This window comes from Neodiprion lecontei, chromosome 4 (assembly GCF_021901455.1).
Source record: "Neodiprion lecontei isolate iyNeoLeco1 chromosome 4, iyNeoLeco1.1, whole genome shotgun sequence".
Taxonomy (NCBI): domain Eukaryota; kingdom Metazoa; phylum Arthropoda; class Insecta; order Hymenoptera; family Diprionidae; genus Neodiprion; species Neodiprion lecontei.
Window position 1 is genome coordinate 17179398 of NC_060263.1, and position 22507 is coordinate 17201904.

Consider the following 22507-nt stretch of genomic DNA (forward strand, 5'->3'; position numbering starts at 1 on the left):
AATCGTGAAGAATCACTTTTGCAGTTATGAGAATTGAAAGGACCGTCACGAATGCGCTGATTCTGATTTCTTCACTCCGCCATACGCGTGAATGGAGATAATCGTTCAGCTAAAAATTTATGACTGTCGAACGTTACAAATCACAGCAATTGTTTTTTGTACGTATTCTAACTTCCCGTTCTGAAGTGATTAGAGAAAATTTTATGCAAATCGAGTAAAAAACGCTTCTTTGGCGAATGACAGATTCGATTTGTATTAAAACTTCTTCATCCGCGAATCATCGATACGAATGATAAAATTTATATTATGATTTTGGAGCAAATCTACCAGTGTACTAGACACTGTGAATTCATGCTTACTGTAACCACGATAAATGTCTACGTGTGAATTTTGAGCGTGAATCGTGAGTTAAACGGCAGGTTTGAATAAACTATGAACTTTATAAAGCGCCGTCACAGATATTTCTCTTCATCACTTTGAAATTCATCTTGATAACAGTAACAGTGCAACAATAAAAAGCGTTGATTACGATGATTGTAAATGCGCAGTAACTCTGTTGAATAAATTTCATTGTTGAATTGTTCCCGCGTGCGGTTGGCGCTTCCATCCGAATGAAACTGACGCAATTCCTGAAACCACGTTCTTTCGGTATTCCACGTACGTACGACGTTGAGGAAGTATTTGACGAAGCGCTGCGGTACACGAGCAGCTCCGCGATAGAAAACACCGTTCGTACGTCCGTCCGTCCGTCAAGTACGAAGGCAGTCAAGAAGAGATTGGGATCTGACGTCCGTGGTTGGCTGATGATGCCTTGGTAGCGACATCCAGCACCCCGACTATTAAACCGTGTTTAGGCTAATGGCTTCTACAAGAAGTATACCGCTCGCTGCTGTGTTGATTGATCGATTGGGACAATAAAACTAAATAATCCCAGCTTCTCTCCTATACTTTGTTTTTTCTCACTGTGTACCTGCGCGCTCGTATCCCGTGAACTTCATCCAACTGTAAACTGTAAACTCTCGGTGACTTTCGATCAATCCAACGCGTTTGCGGTTCGGTAATAACGCACGAAGAGCGACGATGTACCATAAACGAAGACGGGTTCCGATATGTCACCTGTCGAATATCATGATAATCAGACATACTTTCAACGGTTACTGATCACGTCTCCGCATCGACGTATTTTCGAATAGTATGAGTGGCTTTGTCTGTTAATTTGCGTTATTGACGACACAAAGAAGAAGAAATGGTCATCAAATATAGAAATAATTAACTTTCCGTCCTGACTAAGCAGCTTGGTGACCCGACATGTCAAACGACCAAGTCGTTCTAATGTAGACGCATGGCAGTGTCGGATATATTACACGTATCAAACACTCGTTGAAATTAGAATGACAATAGACAATCACGAGTCGAATAAGCTTGCAAAATCGTTACTGACGGTGCCCGTTTCTTCTGAATAATTCAATAAAAAATTGTCAATCTCAATGAAGAATAATTTGTGGACATGCTAAGGTGTAAAAGAGATTTCCTAAGACAGACGATATCAAACTCCCGAGACTTTTGTTACTTGAGTTGACTCCAAGATAATTTCAGAACAGAATAACTCGTCTGCAGCTTTTTGAGGCGTATCCGGCACGGACATAAACACGTTGAGATAGATATGCAGACGGGTGCAGACCCAAAGTTTATGAATTATCCTCCGATGCTGGTAGGCTGTGTGCCAAAGTACACACTCGGTCAACGCGATAACCGTACACGATCGTAAAGTTCACTAGGTCTTTCCCACGCGTAAACCCAATTAATACATCGATATGCACCTTACCACACCTGAACCAACCTCTTGCTGCTTAACCTATAGCAAGTATTGGTATATACGTATTACATGAACAAGTCCCGCGGCCTTACGCAACGCGTTTTAAAACGTAGGCGTGTTGGCTCGATAGATCGCAAAGTTATACCTGCGCATCTGGATTTATCATTCGTACATATGAGGCGTTCCATGTGAACTCAAATCACGTCTTCCATTTCGTTATGACCACTCTTGCGTGACGATCCTGTATTTAGATAGTTCTTTCCACTACCGATCGACGTTCAACTGTACCTAAAGAATTGCAGACAAGAAAAAGGATTTTGGTAAATCTCAGAGCTATGGAGAGTATGGAAAAATATTTGAATACGGAATGCCCCATAGGTACGCGAAAGTAGTCGAACAATCGAGATTCGCCTGTGTGTAACCACGTAATATATTGTTGGGCGGGTTTATTGTACACGTGTAGGAACACACGAATGTAGAGAAACGAATCAAGCGTCGATCTCCGCGATTTCTCTCAATCAACGAGCGCCGGGCGCTGACCGAAAGGTCTCTTTCACGTGTATATATCTCTTTTTCTGGTTCTCGTGAACCGATGTCCAGGGACCGCACCCTTATTAGGGTACAACCAACGTTGCTTATTACCAGGATCCCCTCGTGGCCCGAACAGCACGCGTGGGCGTCCCGACGATACAAAGCATCGCGGCGTGCGCGGACCTCTATTGATGCGGAACAGATTTCGAATAAAGATGCTGGTCGTGCAGGCCGTGCGCCGATGATACGGCCGAACTCTCCCCGTTCTCGCATGTATACCGGTGCGTATGTCGGAGACCAGAAAACGAAGGGAAAAAAACCGTAGAAGATGGAAGGAAAAAATAAAAACGACATTATATAATGGGGCGATGCTGTGTATGGAGATGCGATTACAACGACGACGACGACGACGTTATTAATTACTCCGTTTAACCTGCGTTGGGTTGTGTGTATACCTTGGGTAGGATGTACCCGATGTACCCATTGCACGCGTACCTTCGAACACACGGACATAACCAGCTGCGACTAACAAGCAGCGAGTAATGAAGAGCAAGCAAACGTTGAACAATTGCTGTATACACTCGTAATCGAGCATCTTAATGGATTCGCTTCGTAATTCTTTTCCCTCTACGGGCGCATAATTCGAGCCCTCCTCGTTTTCCCCCCACCGTCTCTGAAACTGCGATCCTTGCCCGAAGATATTGCCGGGAACTCGTCGTTTCTTCAAGGGAAAATAAAGCCTGCAACAAAAGTTCTTGCCATCCTCGAGTACCATCGATATTACTCGATGAAAATCCTTTAAAATTCTTTGAACAAGCGGGTGGAGTTGTTGGTTATAAGGAAATAACAGACGTCGAGAGGCATCGTCGACGTTGAATCGACTCACTCGTTGCACCTAATTGCGGGTACGTTTTTTTCACCTATTTTTTTTGTTTTAGCTTCTTAATATTTCTTCAGGAATCAGTCGGTATATATCTCACGAGAAGACAAATTTGTTGAATTCTTAACCTCCGAGTTAAGGGAGGTATAGCTTGGACGGTCTAAAATCATATCTATTTTTAGGGTTTTTTTTCAAGAAAATGGAAGCACTTAAAGCAATTTGAGTTCGAGGGCTTTATTATTTACAGTTTTAAGATTATTTTAGATTATTTTTTCATTGAAATTAATAACAAAATCGCGAAATGGCGTATGTAAGTCCCCAAGACCATGTTTTCAATCAATTTTTATTCGATCGACTTGAAATTTCAACACAATATTTAAAATTTGTTTATCGATTCGAGCTCGTTGCTAGATTTGCGAATTTCATTTTCAAAATTGTAAAATGTTCTTGAAACCGCTAATAATAAAGCCCTCAAACTCAAATTGCTCCAAGCGAGACAGTCACCTTGTTATATTGACGCCAAAATCGTGATGATATTTTATTCAGAATATGAATTTTGTACTTCTGATGTGATTTTTTTCAACAAAGTGGTTCCAAATGCAATTCAATCAATGCCCGTTTGATCAGCATGATACAGAGTTTCGATGCCATTCTGAAAATAATGGGCACACTTCCGAGAAATATCGATAAATTGACGTAATCATTTATAACGAACTAATCTCGATAACATCTCGGCGACTTGCGGGTAACTAGAACTCATCCCGTAATGGCACGGGCACACCCGATTCCCGGTAATCGATACACATCCAAGTGCTACCTTGAAAGTGCATTTCTCCGTTATGTATGCCTTGTGACGATAGGCGCGATAGCGAAACGATGCCGGAAAGCATTTGCCAAAATTTAACGTCGTAACGTCGCGTTCGGAGCCAGTAAGCGTTAACTCACTTAAAGGCAAGCGATGCTTCGACTTATCCTGAAACTATAGACTTTGATCCCGTGGATTAGTCCCCGGCATTCCCAAAAGCTGCTTAATTTGGAGAAGAGTACACTTTCTTATTGCGTGACGAGTCTTGCGATATTTTTTTTTGAAAGTCTTCATCGGGAGTGAGGAACGCATTCAGGATTAAGGGTTGGAAAGAACTTGACAAGGGGTTGAAAATAAGTTACATCAGACGATGGTATATTGTATGCGTAACGAGAATATCAGAGGTGGAAAATAAATGCAAACCTTTTTCGCCTCGTTACATCTTTTGCATACTAAAGGTCAAAATTCATTTGTTTCGTTAATTAACGAATGTCGGAATTTTGCCTGCAGCGGAAAAAAAGAAACGTTGAAAGAAAAATGACGGAGGTGAAAAATTGGTGAAAAGACAAAGCTTGGTGCTTTGAAATATGGATTAGCTTTGCCGGAGTAATGAAAGAAGGAAAAAGTTTCGCACACGCGCGTAAGATATTCGCGCCCTACCCGCACATGCGAAATATTTCAAATTCTAACAGAAAGAGAATGGGGGTAAAGAACTCGGGGAAAATCCGCTTAATGGGGGCGATGAAGAGCTTAATTCCACCAGCTTTTATAAAAATCTCATTTACGCGGGATTTTATATCACTGCTGTATGAGCTCTCTGCTCTGGAGGTAAGCGGCCCTTAGGTGGGGTTGATTTTACCGTTACATTACGCAATTACAGAGTTTATAATCCCTCTATTATACGGAACTTTTTCACACCAACTTTAGACAGGATATAGAATATATCAATATCCTTCGTGCGATTTCTGTATTTACACATAACGATTTGCTATAAATATATTATGATTTATAAAAAAAAATTCACATATCTTCGAATTAATTAGATTTTTCAGTCTTGGATGTTCTGTGATTCTTTAATGCCACAAATATATCCATTAAATTGATTAATGATTTATATTTTTTGTATTTTTCTATTTATAACAATTATTATTCAAAAAACGTTGTTTCAAAAAACCTGTAACTATCCGAATAACTGAACATTTTTATTTACTCCGCGGATGAGGGCAAATTTATTTTCTATTTATCACCTAATTAACATTCGTCGTGCACCTTTGTTACAGCAAAATCCAATCGTCCCACGCGATATTAAAATAGTAAGCATAATTAGAACCCGGGACTCGGTCATTGGGACAGATTCCTCCTTTTCCGACACCCGTTATCTGGCCCAGCCGAACTAGTCGTGTTTATCGGAGACGCTAAATTGACCGAAAGTGATTAATGATATCACATTTAAACTCTCGTGGGGGTCGCGTCACGTGGGACGGAATTTTATGCAAACGATGTTTACTCGCTATTTTGTACACATATACCGCACATCACCAGTTACGGAGATAATAAATTCAATATACCTGCCTACCCGGGATTGTATAATATTACTGGAAATTACTGTAGCATTGTGATGAATAGCGAAATGGGGAAAAGAAGCACACGACAGCGATTAAAAAGCCATTTTTTAGGATTCCACGGAATAAAAATGGCTTTCATTATCATTCTTTTTCCTGAAAATTTACGTCGTCTTTTTTGCAAAAGCTAAATTTTAGAGAATCTTATTATAGGCAAGAAATATGTAACTAACTTTGGAAATTGTTTTCTTTTAATATTTTCAATCTTATCTAATTTTACTGTTCGACAGTTTTGCTTGATTTCAAGATAGCGTTGTAAAGAGGGGACGGATTTCAAAGTTATAACTCCAATTACAGTAAGGACCCAGTTTACAGCACTAATATTCAACAAAATCATTAGCTCTCACTAAATTTAGTAAGATTTCAGAATACTGGTGGATTAGACCATATATTTATTGCAACGATATGCATTGCCGGCCAAAAGTAATTTCTTGCCGCGGTAAAAGTTAGATAGCGGACTCGAAAATAATGATAATCAAATTTTCCAAGCAGTGTTTTGAAGAAGACGAATTTGCTGTCATTTTGCTGTTTTAGAAAATTCTCTACGATTCATTTTGACCCCCGTACGTACTTTTGAACATGGCCATTTTTGGGCTATCTTTTAGCCGCCGAAAATTAACCTCACAGCTTAAGGAAAAACTTTTCCTCGGTTTACTCTATGGTAAATTTAAAAAACACATCAAAACCTACATTTTTCTTTTTTAGAAAGTTCCGTACGATTTATCGTCACCCTGGTACTGCGTATTTTGTTTTTAATATTTTTTCGTAAATTCGATACTGACGAAGATTTTCCGAGTTCCAGGCGAAAAAATTGTTAAAAGAATACTTGAAGTGTGAAGTGCTACTCCAGTGTGAACTTACGCAACTTTTTACCCTCCTGACATTTCCTCTGAAACTCTATAGTTAGTGGATCATGCCTTTTTTCTAAAACGTGTCTTCTTTTTGTTAAAAATGCGATACTGGGGCGAAAAAAAATCGTACGAAACTTTCTAAAAAAAGAACATGTAGGTTTTGATATCTTCTTCAAGTTTCTCGTAGAAAAAACTGAGGAAAAAATTTTCCCAAAGCTATGGGGTTAATTTTCGACGACTCTAAGACATCCGAAAAACGTCTAGTTCAAAATTACGTACCGTGGCCTGAAGAAGAAAAAAAAAATCGTAGAGAATTTTGTAAAATATCAACACGAATGTTAATTCTTCCTCTTTAAAACGCAGCTTGGGAAATTTGATTATCTTTATTTTCTAGTCGGTTATCTAACGTTTAGTGCGGCACGTAATTTCGACCGGCGTACCCAATCGTTTTGCCGGCAGTGTATTACGTGATTGAAAAATGAGTTCATCGCGTGTGATTCATTTCAAGGTCAACAAATGTCGCCCAATCAACTAAAATCAGTGACCTCGTAGATGGGCGCAAAATTGATCCTCTCTCCTCTCTCGCTCCGATGAAATAAAAAAAAAAAAAAAAGAACAAATGCAAACGGAAATGCGATTAACGACGCGACCGACGACCAGTGTCCACCAACTTCAATCAATTACCACTTATCGGAAGTGAGTAAGCGGTTTTTCGTACCGAGCGAAAGGACGCGACGCAAGCGAGCGATCAGAACCCTAGTAGAATGGTTCTTAAATACTTGGCGTGATTCTAGTCACGGAATTAGTTCTAGGAATGACGAAAGGGGAATGCACCAACAGCACACATTCTAAACACAACATTGTACGGCCAGGCTCTTTTATCTCGCAGGCAGCCCCGCTCGGTGGCTGATAGAGACAACGATTGTGGAAGCCGCTTCGCTCGCTCGCTCGCTCGCTTGCTTGCCACATGGTGTATCAGACTATCGGGCTCCGTGAAACCTGCACCTACACAGCTAGGCTCGACTTACACACGCCGAGGCAAGTCACGACCCACTAATGAATGATTATGCTACAATTTGCCCCGGGACGGCAGCTATCGCAATTTATTAAATTACAGTGATCCATGCAGCTCACCGCGGCTGAAGTGCGGCCGATGCCGAAGCATCCGGTAGTCTCCCGTTCATTCGTAAAACGATTTCATACCGATTTTCAATCTTATCAACTCTCGCGTCCTCAAAGCGTTGCCCTTATGGTATCAGGATTTTTTCGATCCGTCTAGTCGTCCTCGATCCCGACATTATTTTTGGAGATGTATATGTATACGAGGCGTTCCACGCCAACTCACCACTTTTCGTTTCCTTCGTAATTTTTTATTCGATTGTCCTAACTCGAAATAGCACTACGGAATTATTTCAGATTTTTCTCTCCATCGGTTACCTTGTTTAATAAATTTTTGACGATCGAAACGGAATGATATCTTTGAAATTTTCGAAAAAATTCTCAATGAGAATGAATGATTATCAATAAAAAAAATCACATTAAGTAAATTTCGGAATGTTTTTTTGCAATTAGTCAAATAAATATACAAAATAACGTTTGCCTCCAATGATCGATCCTATTTGATCGAAGAACTTTTCGAGGATTTAAAAAATGTCATTCTATTTTGATCTTTAAACATTTATAAAAAAAAAAAAAAAAAACGGCTGAGGAGAACAATCCGAAATAATTCAGGAGTACCATTTAGAGTCAGGGACGATCCTATGAAAGGTTATGAACGAGATCAAAAATGGCGAGGGAAAATCATTTACCAAGTCAGGGTGGAATACCTCTCATACATTTAATCGGCATGAAATAAAACTCGACTTTCTCGTTAGCAAATATCAACCGCAATTGCACAACCAAAAAGACTCTGTTTGCATTGCGAATATCGAATCAATCGGCAACTGCACCTCGGATCATCATCCCTTAGTTATCGATTCATGTTGCGTCTGTGAAAATGTGACTTTTGTTTTCATATAAATTTGATGGTTGATTACACATTCTTTCTTGTTTTAATTTTGGTCATTTTCTATTGAAATATTCAACAACCATAACTGTGGATTTTACGTTGACCCTGATAAGTACGTATTTTAATCTTAAGCGAACCTTTTACAATATATCATTCAAGTTCAAGTTGAAGCTGAATCACCAAAGTTTCACCCAGCACAGAGAAAGTTGGATTGAATAGAAAGTAAATTTTGCAGGGCAATGCGTGTTGAGTCGATTTTAATTCGTAGGATGATATCTAAAAATGGAGGCATTTCCAATCTTTAATATATATGTTGTTGCGTGATGAAAATTTTTCAATAAGTCCTTGTAAATTTTTTACTGACGAGATTAGTGTCAAACCATCTTGCTTCGTGGCTCACAGTTTCAAGTCAACTCTCCCAACTATTTGGCACACTGTTACTTGGTGTCAGATATATTAGATCACAATTCGTACCAACTATAAGCACATCTTGAAGTACAGTTTAAAACCATATCTATTCGAATCGAGATAATCAAAATTTCAAAACTACGTAAGAGTACGTATAAAATACTATGAAATTACGGCAAAGCCTAATAATCCATAACCTATAATCTATAAATAACTATATAGTTGACTAGGCGAAGTTATTGTCTCCACATTTATTTGGCACTTTCAGCGATCATCCGCACCGTGCGATTCAGAAACGGTTCTTTGGGAGAAGACTTTGAATTTAAATCGCCACGAAGTGGAATATCAGTCTAAGAACGTTTGACGAATCAAGGGATCTGAAGTAAGACCTAAATTGCTTGGAGCATTGACTCCGCAACCCCTTAACGCCGTGCCGAATGGACGACGAGCGGTCCGAACCGAAGGATAATATCCAATAGTATTAAAAACGAGTGGAAATTGACTCAAGTATTCTCAATCATTAATTACAACGGATTGTACCAATCGACGTGGCCTTCAACTTTTAACTACCGGAGGAGAGTTCTGGACTCGGACATCGTAGGATCGCGTGTTCCTCGACGCGGTCGTAAAGAACGATCCAATAATTGAAAACGTGCCATGCCTAATGTAGGTGTGCATGTAACTACCTGTTCGGAATATCGATAGGAATATGTGCCCGCGTACGATTCACGTACGGGTGCTTCGCGCGTTGCTTTTCAGTCGCACGGAGAGCTCTGAACTAGCCAGCAAGAAAGGCGAGGATCAAAGAAGGTTAGGGGTGTGAAATTGCCGGTAATTTTACAAGCCGTAACGATCTACTAAATCTGAAGAATAATTAGGGGCGCAGATGTGGCTTCCATCGGGACGGCTTTGCGCCTGCGGCGGCGGGCGTCGTCGAGGCGCGATGACTCGAGCTTTGCCTGAGCTTTTTATTCCGAGGGTGGAAACTACCGCGTCTATAAATTAAAAACTCACGTTGACAGAGCTATCGCCTCGGGCCATTCGCCTACCGCCGTCCGATCGATAATCACCGATCAAGATTGTCAAACGAAATTTCAAGCGTCGAAAATTTTTTGTTCAACCGGAATGTGGTCGTGAGATATGTTGAAAAAATTTCGTGCGAAAGTAAACAAGAACGTGTACTAGCGATAATTTTACAGTCACATTGTAATAAACCTGCGATTAATATCAGCGCATGGCTGATTATGCTAATTGTAAGCGTAGATCGTAAAGTTTATGTGCATTATTGAAGTGCCTAAGGGACATTGTATCGTGTATTATTCGATAGAATGTTACGTTTAACGAGTCTTACGGAAGAGAGTTAAGAAATATGATTTTCTAGTAATGATCACAAGGTTTTACATACGCGATAAGATCAAGACTCAATATGCCTGATGGAACTCAATATTTGTTCATTTCATGTCGTAGAAAGATAGAAGATACGTTCATTCAGTAATCATTATACCTTAGCTCGTTACTATTTTATTTAATTCGCGAGGCACTGATTTTATTTATGTTCAATTTTTCTTCTCATCGTTATCGCGTGTCACAAAATGACGTACACAAAGTAATCGCGTAAGAGCCATTAAAATAATCAGTATATTCGGTAATCCTCGGATACATGAAAGGTGAGAGAATTGATTCGGCGAATAAGTATCGCCTATTAGAAGCGCAAAAAAACACAAAGGCCATTAATTTGTCGAGGCCAAAAGCAGCCTATAGCCAAAGCTGTTTCATAATATACGTTAGTTCTAGCGTATAGCGTAATATTAAATGGATCATACTCGGAAGGATTTGACTCGTGTCATTTATCATCGAAATTAATTTCACTGGTGGCCACTTGTTTTAACAACGTTCTTTATGCTCAACTTATACCGTACGGAAAGTAGTCAAGCCTCCGTAATTAATGTGCTCTGTCCTACATAAGTATACATAAGCGGTATCTGTGCATTAGGGTGGCACTAATTTATCTAACCTCGAAGCTTTTTGCTCTCCTCTTACTTCCAAGACTTATTTTATCCAAAGCCCTACTCATGGGGGGTAAAAAACGCATGCAGTTCGGGAGAATGTTGTAATTTCAGCATCAAATATACGTACATCCAAGAAGGTCTACCCAAAAAATGTAGGATTATCCAATTCCTATGGACATGAGAGAATATCCACATTCTATTTTTATAATTCTAACAATTTCTAAATATTTTTCTCTGATATTTCTATTTGCCGTCACATTGAATAAAGCCTGCATTCGAAATCGTTGAAACTGCGTATCGCTTGTGCTTTTGGCGTGCATCCAAGACCTCGCACAGTTATAATTTTTATAACCGCAGTGAACATACACGACACTAAAGAAAAAATGTATTCTGAGCAAACCGTAGAGAATTTAATTCTAAAAGAAATAAAGCGGAATTTCCCAATAGAGACGTGCTACACGCACAAAATAAAAAAATAAAAAAAATAAGAAAACGAAAGGATGATGTGGCTTTTCCAGTTAGAATACGCAACTTACAATCGGAGACCTTCTCCGTATCAATGCATATTCTTGTTCCAATCAACTTCAACTCTTGCGGCTTTGGTTCTGTCACCTTGAACACAGTTGCGTAAGTTTTTCCTTGTGACGCTATTTCGACGTGACTAGGCACAGGTTTGACACATCTTTAATCAATTCTTCGGGGTAATGAAGACAGAGCAGAGTGAAGCACGGATAAACGTGTAACGTACATACATCACCGTCACTGGCAAGCTTTCTCCTTATCCACGCACACATTGTTCGAAAGTCAGTCTCGGCCTGCAATCGGCATCAGCTGAGCTATTAACTCGAGCAATTTTCCGAGAAAAATTTCAGCTCGCTTACACATATCGAAGATCAGGCAGCAGCTTCATCGTCAGCTATATATCTGTTAGTGCTGTGCGATTAATCCATTAATCGATTAAATCAATTGAATTTTTTGATTAATCGTTTTTCCAATTTATCGATTAATCGATGGTTTCGATTAATATACCGATCGACCTGCAGAATTATCACTAGGCAGCTTCGATTAATTGAGACCGTCGATTAATCGATTAATCGGAAAAAAGATTGGTCAATTGATCGAAAAAATGATTAATCGATGCTGCCGATTAATCGATTAATCGCACGGCACGAATATCTGCACCCGATCACTGCGCACCGTTTAATACACGTAATCAAATCATTCTATTCAAAGCGGATGATTTTACGCATCTCCTACTCTCGTCTCTCTTTCATGGATTATTCATCTCCGACATGTAGGGCATATTCTCTGTCGATTTTCGTCCGTTAGAAATTGAAAGTTACCACCGGTCAGAAATTGCACAAGTTTTTCAAAACGTGTTTTGATATCAACGACGAAAACACCGTGCACTGAGAAAAATTTCATTTGTTAGAGTAACTAGAAAAATTCAGTAAAACAGGTATCGTTAAAAAAAAAACTGTTTGAATATTGTTGGAATTAGGAAAAACGAGGTAGACTTAGGTAACCATTTTCCGCTATTGTCCATCCTTTTTTGGTAATTGCAACGCAAAATCAGTTTGTTCGGTTTACTCTACTTTTTTAGTTAAATAAGGCTTTAACGTCAATATATTGTTGCACAAGAATTAAATTTTCGCAACAGTTACAAGAAAATATAGTAAGAGTGATCGTAACGAGAAAGAATAGTAACGAATACTAGACTTTCCGGTAACAGCTAGAAAACTAATTTTCATTTTCTACCTAGAACTATATTTTTCGATTGTTGTAAAAAATAGTTAAGGACTGAGCGGTAACAGGAACTAAAAATTTCCCTCATTGTCAGTGTGCTTCTAAAATCGTTGGATGTAAAAAGTTCGAAGAAAATCACAAGCGTTTTCCTGTAAAAATCTGAAAAAGTGTAAATGCAAAAAATCTTTCACTGTATTAGAAATAATTCATCCGATAAAGGAGAAAGAAGGAAGGTAGGTGTTGTGTTACATACTGCAAGCACATGCCTCATTCTCGGTAGAGGAAAGCGATGCCGAAGTGAAACTAATTGCGAGCAATTAGGGTCCGATATCGGAGTAACAATTATTACTATTTTCCCGACGTTTCTTGACGCGGTTTGACGATACGAGTCGTCGGGGACGACGATGCAGGACTAGGAAAATAAAATAAGGAGCGCGTCGCCTGGCCGAACGTCGTTCACAGATAAGCCAACGCGAAGATCTCGTTATTAGTTACTCGGTGAGGGGGCAAAAAACTCAATTCTCGACTGACCAGCGACTGACGAGGAAGGCGACAAAAAGCTCGATCTATCAAATTGTCACTGGGCCTGATGTCTAATAAGCAATCATCTCCAAGTACCCCGCGTTTTACGCATACGTCGCCCCGCATACGCGTCCCGTCGTCGCGCTCGTTCAATCTACCTGGCTATACAAACTTCCGTACCCGCGTCCTTACAACTTTATAAGTCACAGCCGTCCGTCGCCAGGTTGCAGGGCACGTCGCCGTCGTGAATACCTGATATCCTCTACAATATGTAATCTCATCGGACGTCGTCGTTGCAGGAATAACGATGTTTATTCCTAAGATGATGAATTTTTTTTTCATTCATCGATCACAGGCAAGTCGTACTTAGGACAACTGGCGTACAGCCTTACAGTGTTCAATTCTCACGGACTTTGAGACCGCTGTCTGTTTGCGTTATACGATTTCAATATCAGCGATCGATTGTGACTAAAAGCGGTGTAACTTAAATATGATGTTGTGAATCTCGATAAAAATCAACAAGGAGGACTCAAAATTCTCTACTCTCTAGGGTTTCGTAATAGTCAAATTTTTACGTGAGAATGAAATTTATTACCAATTACCAATGATAATTTGGAAACAATCGTTATTTCTCATAGGCCATGACGCCAAACTGATGAAATGATGCCATTTTCGCTTCAAGTCTAATACGATCGAACTTGAATATACTAATTTTAAGTTTTTTCTGGACCTGAAAGCCAGGAACACCGATGTTTTTTAAACGGCGGCGAAATAATCAATTTTCTATTGATACTTCCGTTCAGGGTGTAGTTCAGCATCGAAACAAATGAAAAATTTGGTAATGAAACCAAAATTTGAAAACAATGGTAAGCCTTTGTGTGGAAAATGGAACATTTCAATTGTGCGCATGTGCCTGATTAACGCTGGTTAATCGCACTGTTCAGAAATAAGGTACTTTACGCACGCTTAACAGCGTTCGGATAATCTAACTTCCTAGCAAATGTTGTCAAAGTTTTATTAAACTCTCTACGGAAAATGTTGAATATGTCACTTTCCAAAAGCAAAAATTTCTTAGTTACGAACAATCAAAGTCTAAAATTGAAGAACTATGAAATTTATTGCTATGATTTTCCGTCTTTGTCGAAACTAGCTCAAAACATGTTTGGTATGGGATATGAAAAATCTGGTGACGGATGGTACGGCAAATTGACCGCTTCAAAAGATCGTGCCTGACTCGTTCCGATATTCTTCGACAGCTTTTCAAGAGACAAGAATGTTGAGCTTCAAGCTTGTAACAACGATTTCATTGCACTGGCTCTTTACCACCTTCGAATGGTCATAACTCGATAGTTTATCAATATATTGCGTGCAGTTTACCTCGGTATTGATACTTTCAAATACTCGCGTTATCAAAAATTTGATTCGAAGCGGTGAAAACATACGATTTTAACGCAACGCACGTGTTCTCGCAACGTCTGATACAAGCACCGTTTTTGTAATTCCTGTTACGCCTATTACTTTTCGTGTATAGATAATTGGTACAGATTTTTTTGCCCCCCCCCGAACTCCGGCCTCTAATTTCTCTTCTCGTTCGCGTTTATATCCTTTCAGAGATTCGTCTTCGTGGCAGCAGAGTTTGTACTAATAAGTCATTCGCCTTGAGCTTTTAATGTCGCCGGCCGCGCATAATGGCTTCGTTCACGAAGACACTTGCAACGCCGTTTCATTAACCTAAGCCAGTTTATCATCGCTCTTAATTATTTCCGAGAAATGATACGACGCCGCATCCAACGCGCCACGTTTGCTTTCCGGCTCCGACTCAAACGTCAGTCAGCTTCAGCTGTTCGGCTCGATGATGATGCCGAAGAGGGGGGACGAAACCAAGGGGCTTCCGTTACGGGATATTTATTTTACAACACCATATGCTAATGCGATGGCGCCAACTTAACTAATCCTTATTTATGCTCGAACACTGACCGGTCCCCGTCCTCTCACGTGATTACCAAGATTGTCTTATCGCCGGCGTTATAAAATACCACGCAGCCTGTCATAAAGTTTCCAACGCCTCGCTACACCGGCTTCTGCGAGCCGACGACCGCAGGTTGTAAAGCCGCCAATTTCCACGATTCGAATTTATTTTTTCTGTTCATTTTTTTGTCTCTCATGAAACTCGTAGGAAATTGTGCCGTAAACTCATTATCAGCAGGCATTATGTTTTTACAGTGAAATATCTACGCGTATAAAAAGAGATCGAAGTACGCGGAACTCGAAGATTTTTGGTCAATGCATCGATTACAGATTTTGAGCGATCCTTGAGGATGAAATGCTCTCGGGAATAATGTTCGAAGGATTGCGGTTTACAAAAGTAAAAATACATGGGGACTTCGCCGTGATTTTGACATCACTCTGGACTAAAAACATTCCATCGCGATGCAGTTATGCATAACACACGAACAGCGTAACTCATCCCCAATCCCGCCGGAAACGGAATACCAAATATTGCGACAAAAATGTAAACTCTACATCGATCGGTAAAGGGTGGCTGGTCGGCTTTCGATAGCGTTGAAAAATACATGCGTTCACTTCGGTGATCGTGATCACGCTTCCGAGGTTCCAAACAACTTCCATAACCGTAGTTAGGTATGAGGCAGAAAGCAGCTTCAAATTTTTCATCATTAAATTTGAATACTTTTTCAGAATCTAATTATCAACGAAGAATTGGAAAAAGGGGTGCATAATTTATCCGGCAGCAGTTTCATCTCGAATGAATTAGGCTCATTTAATATAGACAAAAAACTAGACAGCGAGTCGAAGGAGTTTAAAGCGTTTCTTTGGGCTCAGCGCTTTGACTTATTGATAGACAGAATTAGAATGCAATTACAGTCACTTGACGTACGAATGCTAAGAAATGTGTGATTGAATATTTCACCATGGATCGTGGCACAAATCGAGAGTGTCACTGGACTCTTTCGTTCTTGTTCAATTTTGAATTACCTTTCAATTAGTTGGCTTTTCAAAGTATGATTATATTTCGCTTACTGTGCTTGATGAAATTTCAGACAATCCCGACGATGTGAGGTAAGTGATCATCGTTACAGTAACGTTATACCAGCTTCAACCTCGTTCGTAATTGTCCCTTTTCAAATCGTTGAGCACAACGGATGGCGACGAATCAATTCCGAAAAAATAAAGTACAAATGACCGTTACAGTATAAGCTCTTAAGACGTGTTTCCGAAAGGTTATCGAAAAATGATCTTCGAATTTTGCGAAACCGTTTTGGTCGCCAAAAATCACTCATCGTTTCCCCGATCCGACATTCCAAATTCTTTCACCTTATTTGCAGTGACGAATGTTCGCTTGTATTGGCCAATGTTAAAGATTAATTTGTCGCCATCCGCGGGCCGCGATTAAACATTCGTACTCGTATCGCGGCTGAAGATTTCTCTCCTCGGATACATTCCCTGCGGTTGAAAGGAATTACAGTTAGAATACAATAAAGAATCTCTCCTAGATCAGAGAGGTAATTCATCACGAGATGTCGTCCGCACGGTGCCGCACATATCAGCCTGCGGGAGTCTCGAGACATAAAACCAGGTACAGGTAGGTACACCGTGCGTTTCGTGTCTCCGGACAAGCGGGCTACACGACGATGCATCCGCGTACAATGGAGTCCCGTGAACATTGATTGAATAACATGGTCACTGCTCCCGCATCTTCGCACAGACTGACGACATGGAAATTGTCCATTTCGAATTCACTCGCGCGTCACCGAGGATCAACTTTTACACATTGGGTGATAGGTGGTCAGTCACCTTACCAATTTGTACGAAGATGAAACTTTCGTTATCCGAAAACCAATCGATCAATGTTATTAACACGAGTTAACTTTTTCGAGTGTCAAAACTTACGGATGGATTATAAAAATCCCGTTAGTATTTTTCGAAATTTTGTAAATTGGTTGGAAAAATGTATACACTATAAATCAAATATCAGACTTTCTAAAGTTCGTTCGAAATCATTGCTCATCGGATATTGATAAGATAAGTACACATGGGTAAACGAGAGAGCATTTTTTGGGGAAAAGAACGCGACGATGTTGTATGATTGAAGTATTTTACGGTCGACGAAAAGATCAGAATAATACGAGCTTTTTGTACAAAGTTATTTAAGGTTAATTATGTGAAGAAGATGCACGGAAAGGGGTAGCTTTTCGCTTTATTCGCACATTTCTCACGACCTTATAAATCATCACGACATTATTTGCCTAAAGTATTATTCGAACGGACTTATTGTACACGCGCGGGTATTATTTGTTCACGGTTCGGTTGTTCTTCGAGGACCGTCACCCGATCGATCGAATAATTGTATTATCCTCCCTCCAAGATCAACGAAATCTACTTTATCCATCACCTAATATAATTCAGATTTTCAAGTTCATTTAAGATCGGATACCACTAAAAAATAAAATTTTGACCGGCTACCGTGCAATGAGTTTTTTCACAATACTATTTGATTGCAATAATTCAAGATACAGAATCTAGAATATTAGTGCAATTCAAATAAGGAAAGTGAAACGTGACAAAATGCGCAAATCGCGAGCTTCACAAAAAACTTCTGAATTCTAAGATTATGGAGTATTTCGTAATGATGTAATTACCAATCGAATCGATCAAGATCTTCGTTGTTTGTAAAATACTTATAGTACATGCTGGTATTACTATACGTATTAAGCTCCAGAGATTTTCGGAGAACATGGAAACCACGCGAAAATAATCAAAAAATCTACTGTTTCAAAGCCACTTTTTCTTTGATTGCAAAAGGAATTATACTTGTACCCCATAATATTAGTGATCCGTTTGAAATACGGGTATGCGAATATAATTTAACTTATAGGCAGAGAATGTTTCTTGAAACGGGTAAAGCTGAAACGCATCACATCCACGCCATAGTATTTGTTTCAACTAACCGTGCAAATAGTCGGTGTTTGACCATGAATCTTGCTGCCGTCCAGTGGGAGATCTTGAACTTTTGAGATGTCGGGATGAATTCTTGGCGTCAATGGAGAAGTAATCGGACCATCCACTGAACTAGAAACGTGGGTAGTGACGGGCGTCGAAACGGGAGGTAAATCCGGTCGAAAGAACCACGTTGGCCACTGAAAAACAAGTGATAAAAATTTACAACAACCGAAAGTCAGAAGTATTTCGAGTGCGCAAAAAAGAAGAGTCGAATGTTGATATTGTTGCTGTTGGCACAGTTAGAAAATTGGGCGTGATAAAGATCCAATATATGCAGCTGTGATTTTAGCCCTGACAAATAGCCTTGACCAGATTCAATAACATCTTCAAAGTTTCAGTCAAGTTCCAACGAATATGAAGAAGCATAAAAATGATTATGCAGGACAAACTATGAGTAAAATGGTGTAATTCGTCTACTATAAATGGGGGATTCCACGTCGAATCGAACGAAATAGATGTTTTTTTCCCTGACCACTTTTGATGTTTTCGCTCTTTCACTCACTCGAAGTTCGTATTGAAAGCATCGAAACGGAATTTTTTCAGTTTTTCCTGACCAAGCACTTTCTTACAACAGCTGGTCGCAAAATCAGCTTGTTACGATTTCTCATTTTTTCGAGTTGACATATCTTGAATTTCAAATAACATATGGAAAAAGTTCCTACGCAAAAGTTTGGAATCTTTGTATGAAAGTTCTAAGAATAATTTTGAGTAATTTTTCGTGCCCCGTTAAAGTAGGTATAGTTTTGATGAAAAATGTTGGAAAATCTTCTGTAACAAAATAGTGCCCGAATCGAATTGGCTGAAATCCTTAAACAGCATATCTTTTTCGATACGAAAGATTGTCTATAAGTTTCGTAGTGGGCGGAAAAGTAGTTGAAAAGTTACAAGCAACAGTTTACATGGAACTGTGAGATTTCTCATCCATTCGTACCGTAACGTGGCGGTAATGACGGTGAAAGTTATACAGTCGGCATTACGATACGCGACACGTCGTTGAATTCTTACCTTGGATGAATGTGCTTCAACAATGTTGTCCGGCGGTAGGGAAATCACGTATCGTGTCAGGAATCGCGATATATGACAGACTGAAGTACGCTCCTCAAGAAAAAGTCGTCAACTGTTATAAACAACACGCGTAACAATTGACGATCGCGCTCGAGTGCGCAGGGTATGCAAACCGCTCGACGCGCCGCGAACTTTGAACCGAATTCTCGCCACTGTGTGAATATTTGTTGATACATTTGCACCGCAACAATTGCACCGCCCACTATGAAGTTTTCAGACAACCTTTCGCATTGCAGAAGGCACGCGGTGTTACAAATTGTAGCCCATTCGATCAGGGCTCTTTTCAGTTACGAATAATTTGCGCGCATTTTGTATCAAAACTACACTGAAACGGGGTACGAAAAATCCGAAAAAATACTCTCGAGAAGTTCGCAAGAGAACCTAAAATTTTTGCGAGGGAATTTTTTCAAATGTCGTCCAGGTTTTAAGCTACTATAGCCGTGAAATATCAAACATTGTTGAAATCAATTTATTCGTTGAACTGTCGCGAAGAAATCATGTGTCGAAAAAATCTGAAAGAATTCAAAGTTTATTCTTTCGATACGTACTTTGATTGTGAGAAAGGATTTGACGTGAAATACCCCATATTTAATATACTGTGTTGTATACTATACAATATACTATTATACAATATATGTTTTTTAATTTCAGCTACGAATCCCGGTGAGTTTGAAGCAATCTGGCTGATTGCTTTCCAGGTCGATGAAAGTTCCCGTCACTACATTAATTTTCCGACCATCCTAACAGCTAGACACCGTAATTCTACACTGGATGTGTATTCTTTGCCCAGGAGTCCGAAAGTCATAGTGCACCCCGGCTATACGACTTCCCTCTCTCTTTCCTTTTCGACCGTCGTCGCTAAAAGGCGAGCCGATCCCTCTTCATCCTGGAGTTAACTAAGGGGCAAAGTCGTGGTGAACATTAGTGTCACTGTGGTATAATACGAGTCCTCATATAAGATAGATGATTTAATCCCTGACCGTGGTCAAAGCGTGCAGCTCGACATCAGCGATCTGTGTGGTCCTCCCCGAGCACGGATCCATTGTGTAATCGTTAATGAAAAGTGGTTTAAGAAGTGGCCTGCAGTAGGTGAAAGATGCGCCGGTGTAAATCGAAGGTGGGTGTAAGTCGACGCTCGGCTCTCCTTTTCCTTAAGGAGTCTTTGATAAGGAAAAGGGCGATCGTTCTGTCGTCAGACTTATTCTCATCCCCGACCGAACGGGTAAAGCGCGAGTATTTCGTCAGCCTCGAAACGGCCACTCAAAGTTTGTAGTATTTAGATATTTCTGACCTCCAGAATCCCAGATCCCGTGCCGTAGGGGGAGAGCGATGGGATGGGAGGAGGTGCAATGGTTCCCGGTGGTCTGGTGAGTGTCTCTTGTCGTCGCTTCAGCCCGCAGAAGTAAGCGTTTTCCCACGAGATAATAAACTCCTAAAGCCGTGAGTTATGCTACTTTAGCCAGCTCCGAAGATTTAACAATTTCTGGAATATTGGTGCCGGCTTCGCGCGCTGTAAAATCCGAATAACAGATCTCGGTCGACCGTATATATATATATATATATATATATATATATATAATTCTATCACCCAGGAAAGTAGGCAAATATTATGTTGCGAGCAAAGTGCACGGGGACTTGTGCACATTTACGGAAACCAGATCAATGTAAAAACTACTCGTTTCCGACAGTATATTGTTCCGATACGAGTCCGCTATTTTTCCATTCGTCATGCCCATTTTTTCAGATAACGATGATTGAATTCAGAATGGTTTCGAGAAAAAGTAATACAGGATTAAAATATGTGACTGTGAAAGCTACAGGAATAGGATCTGCCCGTTTCATATTTTCATAAGTCACGCAATACGCAGCTACTGTATTCGGCTTCGTTTCATGGTTTAACGAAACACGTCCGTAAATTCGTAAAACTTGACGAATCGGTTTGTTTTTTCAAATACGAACTCAGTTCTACGATCCTCTCACCCTCCCAAATCCCGTATCATATTGCGGCACAACTTATCATGTTCATTAATTATCACAGCCAGGAGAAGAATATTTAATATTCTCCGCTCTGCACGTATTGTCTGGACTGCGCAAGCAAACTTAGTGTCCAAATCTTGGTATAATACATATTACTAAATTATTCTTTACCGTGAAATAAACTATAATTAGTGATCGATAACTGGTAGCCGATAACTTTGTTTCAATCATGCGACTTTAGAGTTAATTTTACTTCTCGTAGTTTTTCCTGCCCTGTAACAAGCTGTTCGTTCGCAACGGTTTACCGATATCAGACGAACTCCTCGGTTGAAGTGTTCAAGTTATATTATTGTTGCCCGCCTCGCGAGCGAGAGATAATATTCATTCCAAGTAATAGTTGATTCAACTTTTGAGGAAAAATTGCAGATTAATCGAGGTTACGATTAGCAATTTTCTTCTTCCACTCGAGAACATCGCACGAGAGTCGTATAACGATAACCAAGGCTCGACTTTGGCGAATCAAGTGATAGTTCCATCGTCATCACGCAACCCATATCAATCCCTGCAGGCACGTGCGACACGCAACACGCGACAGGCGACACGCCATGTGACGCCCACTTGGAGGCGCGTGATTACTGGTGACAAAACGGCCAGGGCCGAAGCCACGGTGGAAAAACTTGCGGCCGGAACGAGCGGTCGACTCACGTTTTCGATAAGTGCGGTAAAGCGAGCGGCTTACATCCGAGGTAACATGTGACGGATGTCGGGCCCCTCTGACGTGCAACCGTTCACCCAGTAAGAATGGTCAGTAATAACAAGGACCGCTTCCAAAAGAGAGTTTCGGTGCAAAGAGGGCGATATTATCCCGAGATATGTAGCCTGTAATACCGAGGGTGTCATCTGCTGTTTGTGTTACGCCCGTTTCCGGCCCCCGTGAGACACCGCGGAGACACGCGACTTCCCGACCTATTCGCAACAGTGTTCAGGACCGGTTTCACCGAGCTGGATCTTTCCCGTTCGTCCGAATTTCGATTCGTGTACCGACAACAATTCGGTGTTGAAATTGGCCGGTGTCGGATGCCGAGAAGAAATTTTTGTGGTTAAATGGAACATCGAGCGCCAGATATTTTTGAATTGACGCCAAACCGTGGTATAGAAATTTATTTTTATTTGCGGCGAGTAGGAGCAAATCTTAGGAAAAATAAACTTTCAAACCTTTGCTAAAATTTTATCATACCAACCGTTATA

At 40.2% G+C, this 22507-nt stretch overlaps 1 protein-coding gene across 2 annotated transcripts in view; it reads right to left on the reverse strand.

Annotated features, from left to right (window-relative positions):
• LOC107218463 overlaps positions 1–22507 on the reverse strand; it is a 259589-nt gene that overhangs the window by 215397 nt on the left and 21685 nt on the right. For both annotated transcript variants that reach the window (XM_015656350.2, XM_046736982.1), the window contains exon 2: positions 18166–18354. In XM_015656350.2, the coding sequence (XP_015511836.2) occupies positions 18166–18354 (189 nt within the window). The remainder of the gene's footprint in view (positions 1–18165; positions 18355–22507) is intronic.